At 40.2% G+C, this 14,373-nt stretch overlaps 1 protein-coding gene across 1 annotated transcript in view; it reads left to right on the top strand.

Annotated features, from left to right (window-relative positions):
* Cep152 (centrosomal protein 152) overlaps positions 1–14,373 on the top strand; it is a 66,787-nt gene that overhangs the window by 23,857 nt on the left and 28,557 nt on the right. The window contains exons 11-17 of the mRNA XM_042687846.1: positions 684–775; positions 1,747–1,910; positions 6,381–6,579; positions 9,553–9,681; positions 10,520–10,629; positions 11,405–11,533; positions 11,662–11,797. Coding sequence (XP_042543780.1) covers positions 684–775; positions 1,747–1,910; positions 6,381–6,579; positions 9,553–9,681; positions 10,520–10,629; positions 11,405–11,533; positions 11,662–11,797 — 959 coding nt within the window. The remainder of the gene's footprint in view (positions 1–683; positions 776–1,746; positions 1,911–6,380; positions 6,580–9,552; positions 9,682–10,519; positions 10,630–11,404; positions 11,534–11,661; positions 11,798–14,373) is intronic.

Raw genomic sequence — 14,373 nt, 5'->3', positions numbered from 1 at the left:
ACAATTTTCTTCAACTAACGTGTGCATAGACAGTGCTCTGCCTTGTATTCAGCATATTTCTGAAATATACTAAATGAAAGGCATATGTAAAACTGAAAAATAAATGTTGTAAATTCTGTTCCTCTGGCTAGCCCAACTCATAACAAGGTCACAGGAGCCCAAGGACACACAGGGCAGGGCACCATACTAAATATGTTATTTTTATTTTTGGCAGTGCGGTAGCTTAAACTCAGGCACCTCGAGCTTGCTAGTCATGTGATCTAGCAACTGAGCCACACCCCTTTTTGCAATGGTTATTTTTACCCTAGGGTCTGGCCTAGGCTGTGAGCCGCCTATTTGTGCCTCTCTGCATTGCTGTCATCCTGTGACAGGTGCATACCACTGAGCCAAGCCATTGTGCTTACCTTGCTTTATATGAACTCTCAGGAACTTTTATGCAGGGTTGACACTGAACTGATTTCTGCTTCTCAAGTAGCAAATATTACAGGCTTGAGTCACCATGCCTGCCTTCGTGAAGCCAGATCTTGGACATAGATTTGATAGATTTACCTTTATGCCCCTAAACAGACTGGTAATAAAACAGAACCCCACCTTCTGTCGCCTCAGTGGACTTCTGTTGTATAGATTGTGGGTACTTTGTCCCCTTATATTTACTGTATTCTACATTTTTTTCTCTTCTGCAGGCTCCATACAAGAGGTGGCCCAGCTTCAGTTCCAGCTGCAGCAAGCACTAAAGGCACATACTATGAGCGAAAACATGAACAAGGCTTTGCAAGTGAGTGTAGCACTTAGAAGAGGCCATGGAACCAAACTAGGCGATAGTGACACCACTTTTTTCAATCTTTGATTCCTCTATGTCTTCTCTTGCCAGTCTGCCCACCACCTCCTTCAGTCAGACATCTGGAGAGGTGTATGCCAGACAGAGGTTATTCTTAGGTGTAGGGAATTTTAATTTAGCTCTCTCTCTCCTGTCCTGCCCCCATTTCCCAGGTTATTTACATTTTCCACTGAAATGAGAGAGGAGACCCTGCAGAAGAAAGAATTCAAGGATTACCTCTGAGGAATTTTGCTTGTTCACCCTGGCAGGCTAAAATACAGCATGTTCTTGGCAAACCAAGTAGTTTGTCTTCTATTGTAGTATTTGTAGTAGGCCAAAAAGTGGCTTTTGCCTCTCATCTTGAGGGACAATATTAACAGAAGATGAAATATAAAGAATAGAGGTATGAGAAACTGCCTCCATTTCCTCCATCCCTCCATATCCTTCCCATCCATCTCATCCATCCAATCAGTCAATTATTCTCCTCCCATGCATCCATTCTGTTTGTTTGGAAACCTAATTAGGTTGGCTTTTGTGAGTTTTTTTTTTTGCTGGTCATGGGTCTAGAACTGGGTCTGGGCATCATCCCTCAGCTCTTCAGCTCAAGGCTAGCATTCTACCACTTGAGCCACAGACCACTTCTGGTTTTCTGGTAGTTAATTGGAGGTAAAAGTCTCACAGACTTTCCTGCCTGGGTTGGCTTTGAACCAGATCTCAGAACTCAGATCTCAGCCTCCTGAGTAGCTAGAATTACAGGCATGAGCCACCGGCACCCCACCTTTTATGAGGTTATTGAGAATGTATGGTCATAATAGTGAAATTTTTCTACTTTCTAGTGATCATTAAGATAAAATTTTGAAACATTAGAATGATTGGTTTCTTCAGCTAGGAAAAGGAAGAAAATTATTTTCAATAATTTTGTATTCTAGGAGGAACTAACAGAACTGAGAAATGAGATTTCACTTTATGAATCTGCTGCAAAGCTGGGAATACTTCCAGGTGACTCAGAGGGAGAATTAAATGTAGAACTCATGGAATCATATGTGGATCTGGGTATTAAGAACGTCAGCTGGAAAAAATCCAAAGTTAACAGGTATTGAATGAATAGTTTAGTGTAGAGTCTATGCTAATAGTGTGATCATGGTAAAAAGGTTTTCCCATGTAGGAACAATGACCTGATCAGGTTTTTTTTTTTAATGTGGAGAGCATGTTCTTTAGGCATTTATTTCTGTATGAGTGATACTAGGGATTGAACTGAAAGATTCTTGCTTGCGAACACTACCACTAAAACTATACTTCTTCCTGTCCTTTTGCTTTTTTGTCTGTATATTTACTTTTTTGTTTTTATGTTTATTTTTCAGATAAAGTCTCAAGCTAACTTTACCCAGGTTGGCCCTTAACTATGATCCTCTTGTTTCTGCCTCCGAGTATCTAGGTTTAGAGGCATTTCTAAATTGTTTTTTTGGTGTGTATGTAGGACTTGAACTTAGGGCCTTTTGCTCTCTTTTGGGTCTTTTAGTTACAGTTAACATTTTACTGCTTGAGGCACACTTCTAGTTCTAGCATTATTTTGGCTGGTTACTTCGAGGCTGGAGTCATGAAGACTTTGCTGCTTGGACTTGCTTTTAACAAACCTCAATGCTTAGATCTCAGCCTCCCGAGTAGCTAGGATTATAGTCCTGGGCCACTAGTGCCTGGTAAGGCATTACCAATTCTTACTGAAGTATAAATGTCTGAAATTAAATGAACAGAAATACAGTATTGATACGGTATTTTGCCCAATATAGAAATATCAGTTTCAGAAAGGCAAAAGGTAGGAAGTGGCACTGTGGCTCAAGTGGTAGAGCACTCAGGGACAGTGGTAGAGCTCAGGGACAGCACCCAGGCACTGAGTTTAAGCTCCACACCCAACCAAAAAAAAAAAAAAACCCCAAAAAACAAAGGCAAAAGGTGGATTCTTGTATTGAAATTGCACAAAGTAAATTTAAAAACTGAGATGATCTGTTCTAGCAATTAGGAGACATACATATTATCTTTTAATATTTATCCCTATGTGTTGAAAGCACAATACCTGGGACTGGGGTGGGTTGGGTGGGGGGAAATGATGCAAGTGGCAGGCGCAAAGTCCCAAGTTTAAACTCCAGGAACAAAAATGAACCTCAAAACAAACAAGAAAAACATCTGAAAACATGCATCTATCATTCAACACGTACTTGGTAAAAAGTTTTGTATTCTCAGTCTTGTGACCTGTTTTGGCTCCAGTATTAGGTAAAGCTGAGAAAACTAGAGCTCAGAGAGGTGAAACCCTTTGCTCAAGAAGACCACAGCAACAAGATAACACCTGAACCCCAACCCCTCCACCTCTCTCCCAAACTAGACCCGTTTATATGACAGGCATACCTTTTGGCCTTAAACTTTATTCTTTGTACCCTTTGAGGTAGTCATTTAACTTATTACTTTTTTAGTTTGTGCCATGATTGGCCTTGGAATTGAGCGCGCACACACACACACACACACACACACACACACACACACACACACACACACACACACACACACACACACACTCTCTCTCTCTCTCTCTCTCTCTCTCCCCCTCTCCCCCTCTCCCCCTCTCCCCCTCTCCCCCTCTCCCTCTCCCTCTCCCTCCCTCTCCCTCCCTCCCCCTCCCTCCCCCTCTCTCCCCCTCTCTCCCCCTCTCTCCTTATTAAATATTTCATCACGATCTACTTTCTTTCCCTTTTCTTATCCCTTCCTCCTCTTTTTTTTTTGGCTGGTCCTGTGGTTTGAACTCAGGGCCTGGGCGCTGCCCCTGAGCTTCTTTGTGCTCAAGGTTAGCGCTCTACCACTTGAGCCACAGCACTACTTCAGGCATTTTCTAAGATAAGAGTCTCATGGACTTTTCTGCCTGGGTTGGCTTTGAATCACAATCCTCAGAACTCCTGAGTAGCTAGGATTAACAGGTATGAGCCACCAGCACCTGTCCTCTACTACTTTTTTAATCCTCTTTTTTTCTTTTCAGATATATCTCACTTTGTAGCCCAGTCTGGCCAGTCAGACTCACGATCCACCTGCTTCAGTCTCCTGAGTGCTGAGATTACAAGTGTGCATTACCATAACTAGCTACTTTTTACTTTCTTGTTACTCAGCATTCATAACCATAGTTCTTAGGTCATTCTGACGTATGAACAAACTGGAGATAGCACATCTGTATAATTATAGTAAAAGAAATGACTGGCTTGTTCAACTGAGAAAGTAGAGAAAAACAAATCAGAGTGATTAGTTGTTGAGGTTCAGCAAGAAGACATCCAGGAAAATGACAATTTTAAGGAAAGTAACACATAGCTTATAGTTATTCCACCCACCAATGGTTTAATAGATAATAATTCAGCATTGAGAAAATGAAAAATACTTATTCTCAGATCAAATTTAAAGGAGATGGGAAAGAAAAAGATGGATGCCTTTACTCTGATAGACTGATCGTTAGAAAAAAAGGGAGCTAATGATTCCCGTGTTGAGCATTTTAGTTCTTTGTTAACTTGAGCTGACCCAAATACCCAATGCAGCTTTTATCACCCGCCTACCCTGTCCCTTAAACTACCACCTAGTAAAATTTAAGAGGTTAGCCTCAACGTTCTATTTTACATTCATGGAATTTGAGTAGCTAAATCTGTATGCAGCTTGCAGACAGTTTCCTCTCTCCCTTATTATAGTTGGCTGCCAAACTCAAATAATAAACATTTAACAAGTGGAATGCCTTTCCCCTTTGGTCTTCTCAGCAGGCTTCATAAGGGACCACAGTTTATTTGGATTTAGGGGATCCAACTTCCACAGGGCCCCGTGAGCGCGCCTTAACGCAGGGCTGGTCATCAGCCCCGCTCTCCCCCCACCACTCCACACTCCTTTTTGAGAAAAGAAGAGAAAGTTATTTTAGCAAGCACTTTCTCTGCCATCTAACTTGGCTACACCTCTAGGAGGACAGGGTGTGCTAGTTCAGCAGTCAGCATTCAAGCAGAAATCAGGAAGTAAGCGCTAGTTCACCACATCTGACAGTGTATGAAGACACATTGTATTGTATTTTATTTCTTATGCAATCATATCTGAAATTATTTATATCTGCTTTTGGAGGGAGAGAGTGGTTTGAGTTGTTATGTATACGTGCATGTACAGATATGTCTATATCTGTATATATATTTGTGTGTACACAGGTATACTTAGATGATACACATTATGTAAACAGAAATAGAAGAGCTTTTATAACATTAAAAAAAAAGAACCTACCAAAACCAGGCATCAGTGGCTCACACCTGCTATCCTAGCTACTCAGGAGGCTGAGATCTGAGGATCATGGTTCAGAGCCAGCCTGGACAGTAAACTATTAAAAAAAAGTAGAAATAGCACTGTGATTCAAGTGGTAGAACGCTGGCCTTGAGCAAAAGAAGCTCAAAGACAATACCTAGTCCCAGAGGTCAAGCCCCAGGTCGGGCAAAAACAAAAACAAACAAAAAACCCAGACAAACCCAATATTTTTGTTAATTCTCTCTTTTCATAAATGTACAATAGTGTAACAGTTCTATTTAGAATCACCTAAAATTAAAGAACAGTAAACATTTTTTTAGTGGCATATGTGTATAATACTAGCTACTTTGGAGGCAGACAATTAAATCAAGCTTAAAGCCAGCCTGGGCAAAGTTAGTGAGACTGAATTCCCAAACAAAACATAAAAGGGTGAGGGGGTGCTAGAAGTGATATATGGGCATGAGTCTCTAGGTTTTTTTCTTTTCTTTTCTTTTTTTTTCTTTTGGTTATAGTGTTTGAACTTGGGGCCTGGGCACTATCCCTGAGCTCTTTTGCTCAAGGCTAGCACTCTACTACTTTTAAGCCATAGTACCACTTCCAATTTTCTGGTGGTTAATTGGCCATAAGAGTCTCATGGAACTTCCCTGTCTGGGTTGGCTTTGAACTGGAATTCTTAGATCTCAGCCTCTTGAGTAGCTAGGATTACAGGCCTGAGCTACCAGTGTCCATGAGCCTCTAGGTTTAGTTGTCAGTTTAGTTGCTAGTAGAGATAGAAAGGGAGGCAGAAAGAGTCAGAAAGGGAAAGAGAGGGAGGGAGAGATGGGATGGGATGGGCTGGGGATAGATAACACCAATGGTTGGTTAGTATGACTGGTGTATAGTATTCTTTTTTCCTCCCTTAATATTTGTGGGGCAAGTGGCACTGTGGCTCAAGTGGTAGAGCACTGTCCTTGAGCTGAAGAGCTCAGGGACATGGCCCAGGCCCAGAGTTCAAGCCCCACAACCGACAAAACAAAAACAAAAACAGATATTCGTGGGGCAGTAGCTTAGTGGTTGAACACTTGGCCTAGCAAGTATGAGGCCCTGGGTTTAATCCATAGCACCACAAAATAAAGTAAAATGAATAAATAAGCTTAATAAAATTATTTTGCAATACTAGTATATAGGTAGGAAAACATGGTCACCACTGTGCTCAGAGCTTCAAAGGAAGAACCATGTGTGAGCCAAGCCGTTCCTTGATTTAACCCCCCAATTTCTCCCTCAGCCCTGTACATCCAGAGGTCCCAGAGGAGCTTTCAAAAGATGACGTCATCCTGAGATTGAAGGCAGAAGTGCAGCAACTATTGGGGAGTAACTCAGTGAAGCGCCATCTAGTGTCTCAGCTACAGAATGACCTCAAGGATTGTCGGAAGATGATCGAAGAGCTCCAACAAGTGAAGGAGGATAAAAGCACCAGGCTAGAGGTTTGTACCTTCTGGAGAGTTAAAGCAGTCATTGCAAAGAGATGCCAGGAAAGAAACTTCCGCACTTTGAACATTCAACTTCAGCCTTTGGCTTTCAGAGGTTCATTTGACCCTTTTAGAAGTAGTGAAGCTGAAAGGAAGAACTATCCCTGCTTGCCCTTGGATATTAAACTTCTTCATCCTGAAAGACAAAATCTAGGCGAGGAAGTGGGAAACAAAATTTCAGCCATGGGGATAAATCTATGGAAGCAGAGAGCAACTAAGCAGTTGGGATTAGGGAGTAGATATACAAGTTTACCCTGTCTGAACTCTTAATAAAGGCCAAAAAGATGTAGATGTCTCAATGTTTATTTTTATAAAGAATACTCATTAGTGAGGTATCAGTAGCTCATGCCTGTAATCCAGGCTACTCAGAGGATGAGTTCTGAGGATCACAGTTTGAAGCCAGCCCATACAGAAAAGTCCATGAGATTCTCATCTTCAATTAGCTACCTAGGACAGTGCCCAGGCGGAGTTCAAGGCCTAGTAATGGCACAAAAAAAATTAATATTGAAAAGATGATATCAAATGTCTCTGTTATAGGAAAATCTGTTTAGAGAAAGACCAAATCTGTTTAAATTGCCTCAGGTAGCATTTTTTTTTTCTGTCCATTGTGGGGCTTGAACTCAGAGTCTGGGCACTGTCTCTAAGCTTTTATGCTCAAGGCTAATGCTCTTCCACTTTGAACCATAATTCTACTACCGGTTTTTGGATGGTTAAAGATCAAAGTCTCACAGACTTTCCAGTAGCATGTATGTATGTATGAATTTATTGTCTCAGTGGTGGGGCTTGAACTATGGGCCTGGGCGCTGTCCCTCAGCTCTTCAGCTCAAGGCTAGCGCTCTATCACTTGAGCCACAGCGCCACTTCCGGCTTTTTTTTTCTGCTTATGTGGTGCTGAGGAATCCAACCCAGGGCCTCAAGCATGCAAGGCAAGCGCTCTACCACTGAGCCACCTTCCCAGTCCCCGCTCAAGTATTTTGAAGGATGTATTCTGAGAAGTAAGGCAGCTAGGATAAAAATCTTTACCATATAGACTGCTTTGCATTTTTTAATATAAACAATAATAATATTGATATATCTTTTACATTATACATACTTTTGTGTATAGAGCAATTTAAAATTCAGAGTTTTAAGATTTCCTTTCTTGTCATAGGACTTTATAGTAATGGTTAATTTAAAAGCTGAAATTTTGCCCAGGAACATCATTTATAGTTGTAAAATTGTTTCTGAATAAAATCAGAATATGCAGCTCTGGTTTTACTCTCACAATGAAAACTGAGAGATTGCAATGATGGGAAGTAGAGCAAATATCATGATGCCATTCACTACAGTTGACAACTGGACTATTAAAGGAAACTATGGTAAAAGTCTTAGAAAAACTAAATTGTGGTCATATCTACACTAATTTTTTAATGAATATAATAAATAAAATGAGCTGGATGCTGGGGGCTCACACCTGTAATCCTAGCTACTCAGAAGGCTGAGATCTGAGGATTAAAGTTCAAAGCTAGCCTGGGCAGGAAAGTCCGTGAGGCTCTTATCTCCAATAAACCATTCAGAAAACCAGAAGTGTTGCTGTGGCTCAAGTGGTAGAGCACTCGCCTTGAGCTAAAGAGCTGAGGGACAGCACCCAGGCCCAGAGTTCAAGTCCCATGATCTACCAAAAAAAACCCCAAACAACAAAAAAAACCGAAAGCGTGTGTGTGTGTGTGTGTGTGTGTGTGTGTGTGTGTGTGTGTGTGTGTGTGTGTGTGTGTGATCCCTATTAAAGATCTTTGCCTTATATCTCAAGTTTGAGGTTAAAGTTATACACGGATTTCAGACACCTCTATAGGCAATGTTCAGTAGCCAGCTCAGAACATTTCATCTACAATCCTTTTAAAAAGGCATACAGTTTTTGTATTAAATTATTATTATCTGTTGTTATTGAAATTTTGTTGAGATACTCAAGTGATCTTTCCCTTTGCAAAGATCTTAAAGGTGCTGTGCTGAGAAGTCCAAGTACCCAGTGCCTGTGTGCTTGTTGCATGGTGATCTGTCATAACTCAGTATATAAAATCTGGTCGTCAATAGAGGCTTTCAGTATCAATAGATGCTATTTTTAGTATCAGTAATTAAAACTCCCCAATCTGTAAGAAACATAAGGGAGTGTCATAAATTTTAGAAAGTGGAGGCTGTTTAAAAAAAAAGTTGTTACAATGAGTAAGATCTTAAGAATCTCATTAGTTTCCTTCTCCAGATCTCAAAAAAGGCTGAGGATAGAAAGGGAAGACCGCTACTTTGCTGTGAGTTGGTCTGAGCCGAAGCCTGGGTGGTCTTCCCCTGTGTGGACAAGAGATAGTAATACCTACCCTCACCCAAGGTTGAGGGAACACTGGTATAGGTTATTTGCCAAACATTATAGAAGCTCTAGAACCAGGTAAACACATACACCAGCAACAAATCAGGTAAAGTATGAGCATTAGAAATTTTGTGACCTCTCTTCTCTCAATAAGAAGCTTTTGACAATAGATATGAACATTCTGATGGAAGAGGGGAAGTGTGGGAAGTTATTTAAGCAGATGAGTCTAAAATGGACAGAGCAGGAAAGAGGGTCCCACTCTGGAGGGACAGAAGAATGCAAGTGAAAGCAACTGTTAGAAGCCCTTTCCAGACACATCTTGGACTATGACTGCCTGGCTTGAAAAGGACATAGAAGAAAATTGGAGACATTTGTAGAGGGTCTGTAAACCAGTTGTTTATGTTTGCATCCATGTTCATTGTGTTTGCTAGTTGGTTTGAGTAATCTGTTATATTTTAGGAAGATGAATCAAAGGTATGTGGGAATTACTTGTGCTAAGTTATAACTTTTGTAAGTATGAAATTATTTCAAAGGAATACATAGAAGTTTTGGAAAACCTGGCAAACTTTTGTGTTCTTTTTAATATTTAGCCTAAAACAGATACCTCAGAAAAACCAGCTAATCATTTAGGACTTGATGCTTCCTCTTCCGATGTGATTGCTAAAGACGACATTTTGCAACTTAGAAATGAAGTTCAGGCTTTACAACAACAAAACCAGGTAATTAAAAATGTCCTGTATTGGTGGCTCACACCCATAATCCTAACTGCTCAGGAGGTTGCCATCAGAGCATTGAGTTTGAAGCCAGGCTGGGCAGGAAAGGCTATGAGAGTCTTAACCTCCAATTAACAACTATATACACACACAAAAGCCAGACATGGAGCTGTGGCTGAAGTGGTAGAGCAAAAAAGCTCAAAGCTCAGGGATAGTGTCAAGCCCTCCAGGACTGTTGAGAGAGAGACAGAGACAGACAGACAGACAGTCAGACAGACACACACACACACACACACACACACACACACACAGAATTTTCATGACTTAATTACAAAGGTTAAAAATAGACATTTTTAAGATAGGATAAGAATTTTAAGATATAAGAGTAGACAACTCTGTGTATATTTCCCTTTACTTGGAGGTTTGGGTACAGTTTCATTGGATGGTTTGTGTAATTTCTATTTCCATGGCTAATAGAGATATCCTTTTGTCTGTAGCCATCCCTTGGCCAAAAAGGAAAACTTTGCTTATTTAGATGGTTACAAAAGATTGCTAACTTCTAAGATTTACATTTTTGCACCTGTGATTAAATGTTTTCATATATTTCAAAATAAATAAGAAAATATTAACTCCTATCAGAAAGCTATTTAATCAAAGAAGAAGTATATGTATGTTGTTAGCAAGGTATGAGATTTTCTGGTTTTGTATTATGATGACCATGAGATTGTCTCAATGTTAGAGAGCAAAAATCAAGCCCAGAAAGATATTAAGATGATGGAGGTTAGACTAGTCTATAAAAATGATTTTTAATTTCCTCTAAATACTTTCAAATTTTTGTGTCTAGGAACTTAAAGAAGCTGAAGAAAAACTGAAAACTACAAATCAAGCCTTATGTAATCAAATGAGACAAATGGTACAGGACTTTGATCGTGATAAGCAAGAAGTTATAGATAGGTAAGGTCTACTGCAGATGCCTGATGCTTGTCTCCTTGGTCCTTTTCTTCTCTCAAGTTTACTCCTCAGCCCCATAAAAAGATTTTAAGAAAGTGCTAGGTAAACTCCTCATTGGATCTTGGATTGTCAGAGATGTCTGGCTTCTCAGATTAGAATTTTTCTGTAGGAACACTATTGTGAAGTGGATTGAGTTCTGTGGCACTTTCAGAATTGTAGTTCGAATGCTTAGTGTTTGATTTGGTTTCGTTCTGGCTTTTCTTATGCTTTCTCTCTTAAAAAAAAAAAAAAAAAGACTAATCTGGGAAATTTTATAAAGAAGAAATTTGTGGGAGGAAACATGTCTTCCAAATACCAAATCATAAGCTTTGAGACAGGCTTTTGGAACATAACTTACTTGTGAGTTGGATACTTCTAGTATTTGCGTTTAATACATATGACGTGGAATTTTGGAGCCCCACCCTCGATTGTTTTGATTAAGTGCTTAGAAGTCCTCAACAGAAACAATTGTCTGAAAGTCTGGGATATTCTCTCATCCAAGGGTCTGGTTTTTTTCCTCTGGAAACATGAAGAAAGAAAAATTTGAAGATTTCTCATAAATAATCATTGGTTGTAAATGAATTATTATTGTTTTGGATTAGAGGAAAGCAATCTGTTATTAATTTGCAGTAGAGAGTAGGAAGGAAGCAAAGTGGGAAGGAAAGAAGCAAAGCAATTTGTTTTAGTCTGTTTCTAGTAATGCCCAGCATTGCTTTAAGACTCTGCTCTCTGTTGCCAGGTGTGAGAGGACATACCAGCAGCACCACGAAGCTATGAAAGCCCAAATACGGGAGAGCCTGTTAGCAAAGCATGCTTTGGAGAAGCAGCAGCTCTTAGAGGTGTATGAGGGGACTCACTTGCAACTCAGGTGAGACTCAAAAGGGTTGGCTCCCCTTTAACTGTAGAGATGACTTTCTCCTGGCCCTTAGTCTGGAGGAAAATCATTATACAGCCCTTGTCTTGTGGTCATTTACTTGTTGGCTTTATTTGTCCAAGGTCTGACCTAGATAAAATGAATAAGGAGATGGCCACTGTACAGGAATGTTACCTGGAAGTGTGCAGAGAGAAGGATAATCTAGAATCCACTCTCAGGGAGACCATTGGAAAGGAACAGCAGGCTCAGGAGCAGAAGGTATGGTACCAATACAGGGTTAAGGCTTTTCTGTATCACTTCCCTTCTCCAGGCCTTGGTACTTACTGGTCATTTAATTACTTGGGCGTGGGGAAGTTCACAGGGAAGGTATTCATGGAAGTCCCTCTCCTTTTGGCTATATAGTACCACTATAGCTCACACAGTTCTGTAAATATTATAATTATTAAAACCTTTATGGAAGATAGAGAACAGTGGCTTATTCCTGTACCCATTTACAAGAGAGGTAGAGATTGGGAGGATCTGGAGTTTGAGTGCAGCCTAAGCAACAAGTTTTTGAGACTTCCATCTCTACCAAATAAGCTGGCTATGAAGGTATGTGCTTATCACCCTTGAGAGGAGAGAGAGGGTGGAAGTGGCAGAATCAGTGCTGGGCTGGCTAGTGCTGAGAAAAAATACAAGACTCCACCTAAAAAGAAAATGAGTAAATAGCTTAAAGCAAAAAGGGAATGGCACTGCAGGCTGAGATCTGAGGATTGCGTTAGAAGCCAACCTGGGCAGGAAAGCTTATGAGACTCTTATTTCCAATTAACCACCAAAAAAGCTGGAAGTGGACCTGTGGCTCACTCAAGTGGTAAAGTGCTAGTCATGATCGAAAAAGCTCAGGGATGGAGTGCAGTCCCTGAGTTCCAACCCCAGGACTGGCACACAAAAAAGACTAGGGCTCAAGTGGTTGAATATTTGCCTAGTAAGTGCCTAAGACCCCCAGTTCAAACCTCAGTACCACAAACAAGAAATTAACCAAACCAAAAACCTTTATAGAAAATGACATACATAGAGAAGAAAATGGTATTTTCTTATAGATTTATTCTGGAAGATAAGAGTGGATCGACTCAGTCTAAAACCCATGGATCTGCATTTGTTGTTGTTGCTTTTTGTCAGTCATGGGGCTTGAACGTAAGGGCCTGGTACTTGTCTCTGAGCTCTTGCTCAAAGCTAGTATTCCCACTTTGAGCCCCAGCTCCACTCACTTCTGGTTTTCTGGTGGTTAATTAGAGATGAGTCTCACAGACTTTCCTGCCTGGACTGGTTTTGAATCGTGATCTTCAGATCACAGCCTCCTGAGTAGCTAGGATTACAGGTCTGAGCCACCAGCGCACAGCTTACATCTTTTTTTTTTTTTAATGCATTTGTCAGCTACTCGTGAAACCCTACTTAGTTCTGTGAGCATTACACAGAGATTCTGGAAAAAAAAAAGTCACCAGAATATTCTTCCAGAAATCTTTTCCTTGGATGCATTTCTCTCTGATAACTAATTGTTATTTTAATTTGCATGTGGTCTCATGATGGGTAGGAGGCTCTGGAGGAGAGGGTGTTAGTGTTGGCTTCTTTCAGGGAAAGAACTCAGGTTTGAACTCAGGGCCTTGGGCACTTACTAGGCAAATATTCAACCACTTGAGCCCTACCCTTTTTTTTGTATGCCAGTCCTGGGGTTTGAACTTAGGGACTGTACTCCATCCCTGAGCTTTTTCCTCTCACAGAGAGCACTTTACCACTTGAGTCACAGCTTTTTTTGGCGGTTAATTCTAACTCTGGATCTTCCAAGCTGCCCTTGGTGAGCATCCAGAACAAAAATCACCAGTGGACAAGAGCCAGCCTCTTCCTTCCCTGTGCGGGTGGGAGTACTTCCCAAGGTGGTCTTCTGATGATGGCTGGGACCCTTCTGCAGACCACAATTTGAAAACCACCTGCCTCAGGCTTCAAGTGTTAAATCTTGAAGGCTTGAGTAAATGTTCCATACAGAGGTTTTTCAGTAAGTTATATTAAGGCATGGGTATTGCCATCACAGACTTAAAGAGCAAAGCAAAAAGCAAGTAAGACATTCAGCTTATTTAATGTTATGATTATTTTTGAGAGGTGGATATAGTGAGAGACCACATGCCAGGTATCCTCCGTACCATCTGTGGATGAAAAAGAACTTGTGAAATAGCCTATTTTTGTTAATGTTGGTAGTATAAATGTTAAAAGCATCTTAAAGATCCTAGCAATTGAGCACTTAGCCGTCAGTAACACTTTAAATAAAATAGGGAGATCTTCAGTATGATTGTTTTAAAAAAAATAGATAAACTGGCAAGAACATGAGAGTAGAACTATCAAAGAGGTCATTCTTTTCAGAACTATGTTTTTAGGATATCTTTAAAAGAATAAATTTGACTATAAAATTGATCTCATAATAAGTAAGTTGCGATTCATAGCTGTTGCATACTTTGGCTTACAAACATTTGTGCATAACTATAAGAAGGAAAGTTATAACTGTTTGGCTCCCTCCCTCTCAAAAAACAAACAACTTTAGAGGTTAATTTTTTTCCTTTGAAAGCTTAAAATTATCATGCGAAACAATTTACTTTTACCCTTCATTGGGTTTATAGTCTGTAAATTTTGAATACATGTGTAGATTCATCAGGATTCAGATCAATTTTATCATCCTAAGGATTCTCCTCATGCGCAGGGCCAGTGTATCTAGAACATGAGAAGCTGAATTAATTCTATCCTTCTCTGGGAATTGTTTGCGTTTTTGCTTTGGTTCATTTTATTATAGAGCTTGGTAAGTTCTTTGT

Source organism: Dipodomys spectabilis, unplaced genomic scaffold (assembly GCF_019054845.1).
Source record: "Dipodomys spectabilis isolate Male_0828 unplaced genomic scaffold, ASM1905484v1 ptg000108l, whole genome shotgun sequence".
Lineage (NCBI taxonomy): Eukaryota > Metazoa > Chordata > Mammalia > Rodentia > Heteromyidae > Dipodomys > Dipodomys spectabilis.
Note: the sequence above shows the minus strand (reverse complement) of the source record. Positions and strands in the feature narration are given on the sequence as shown.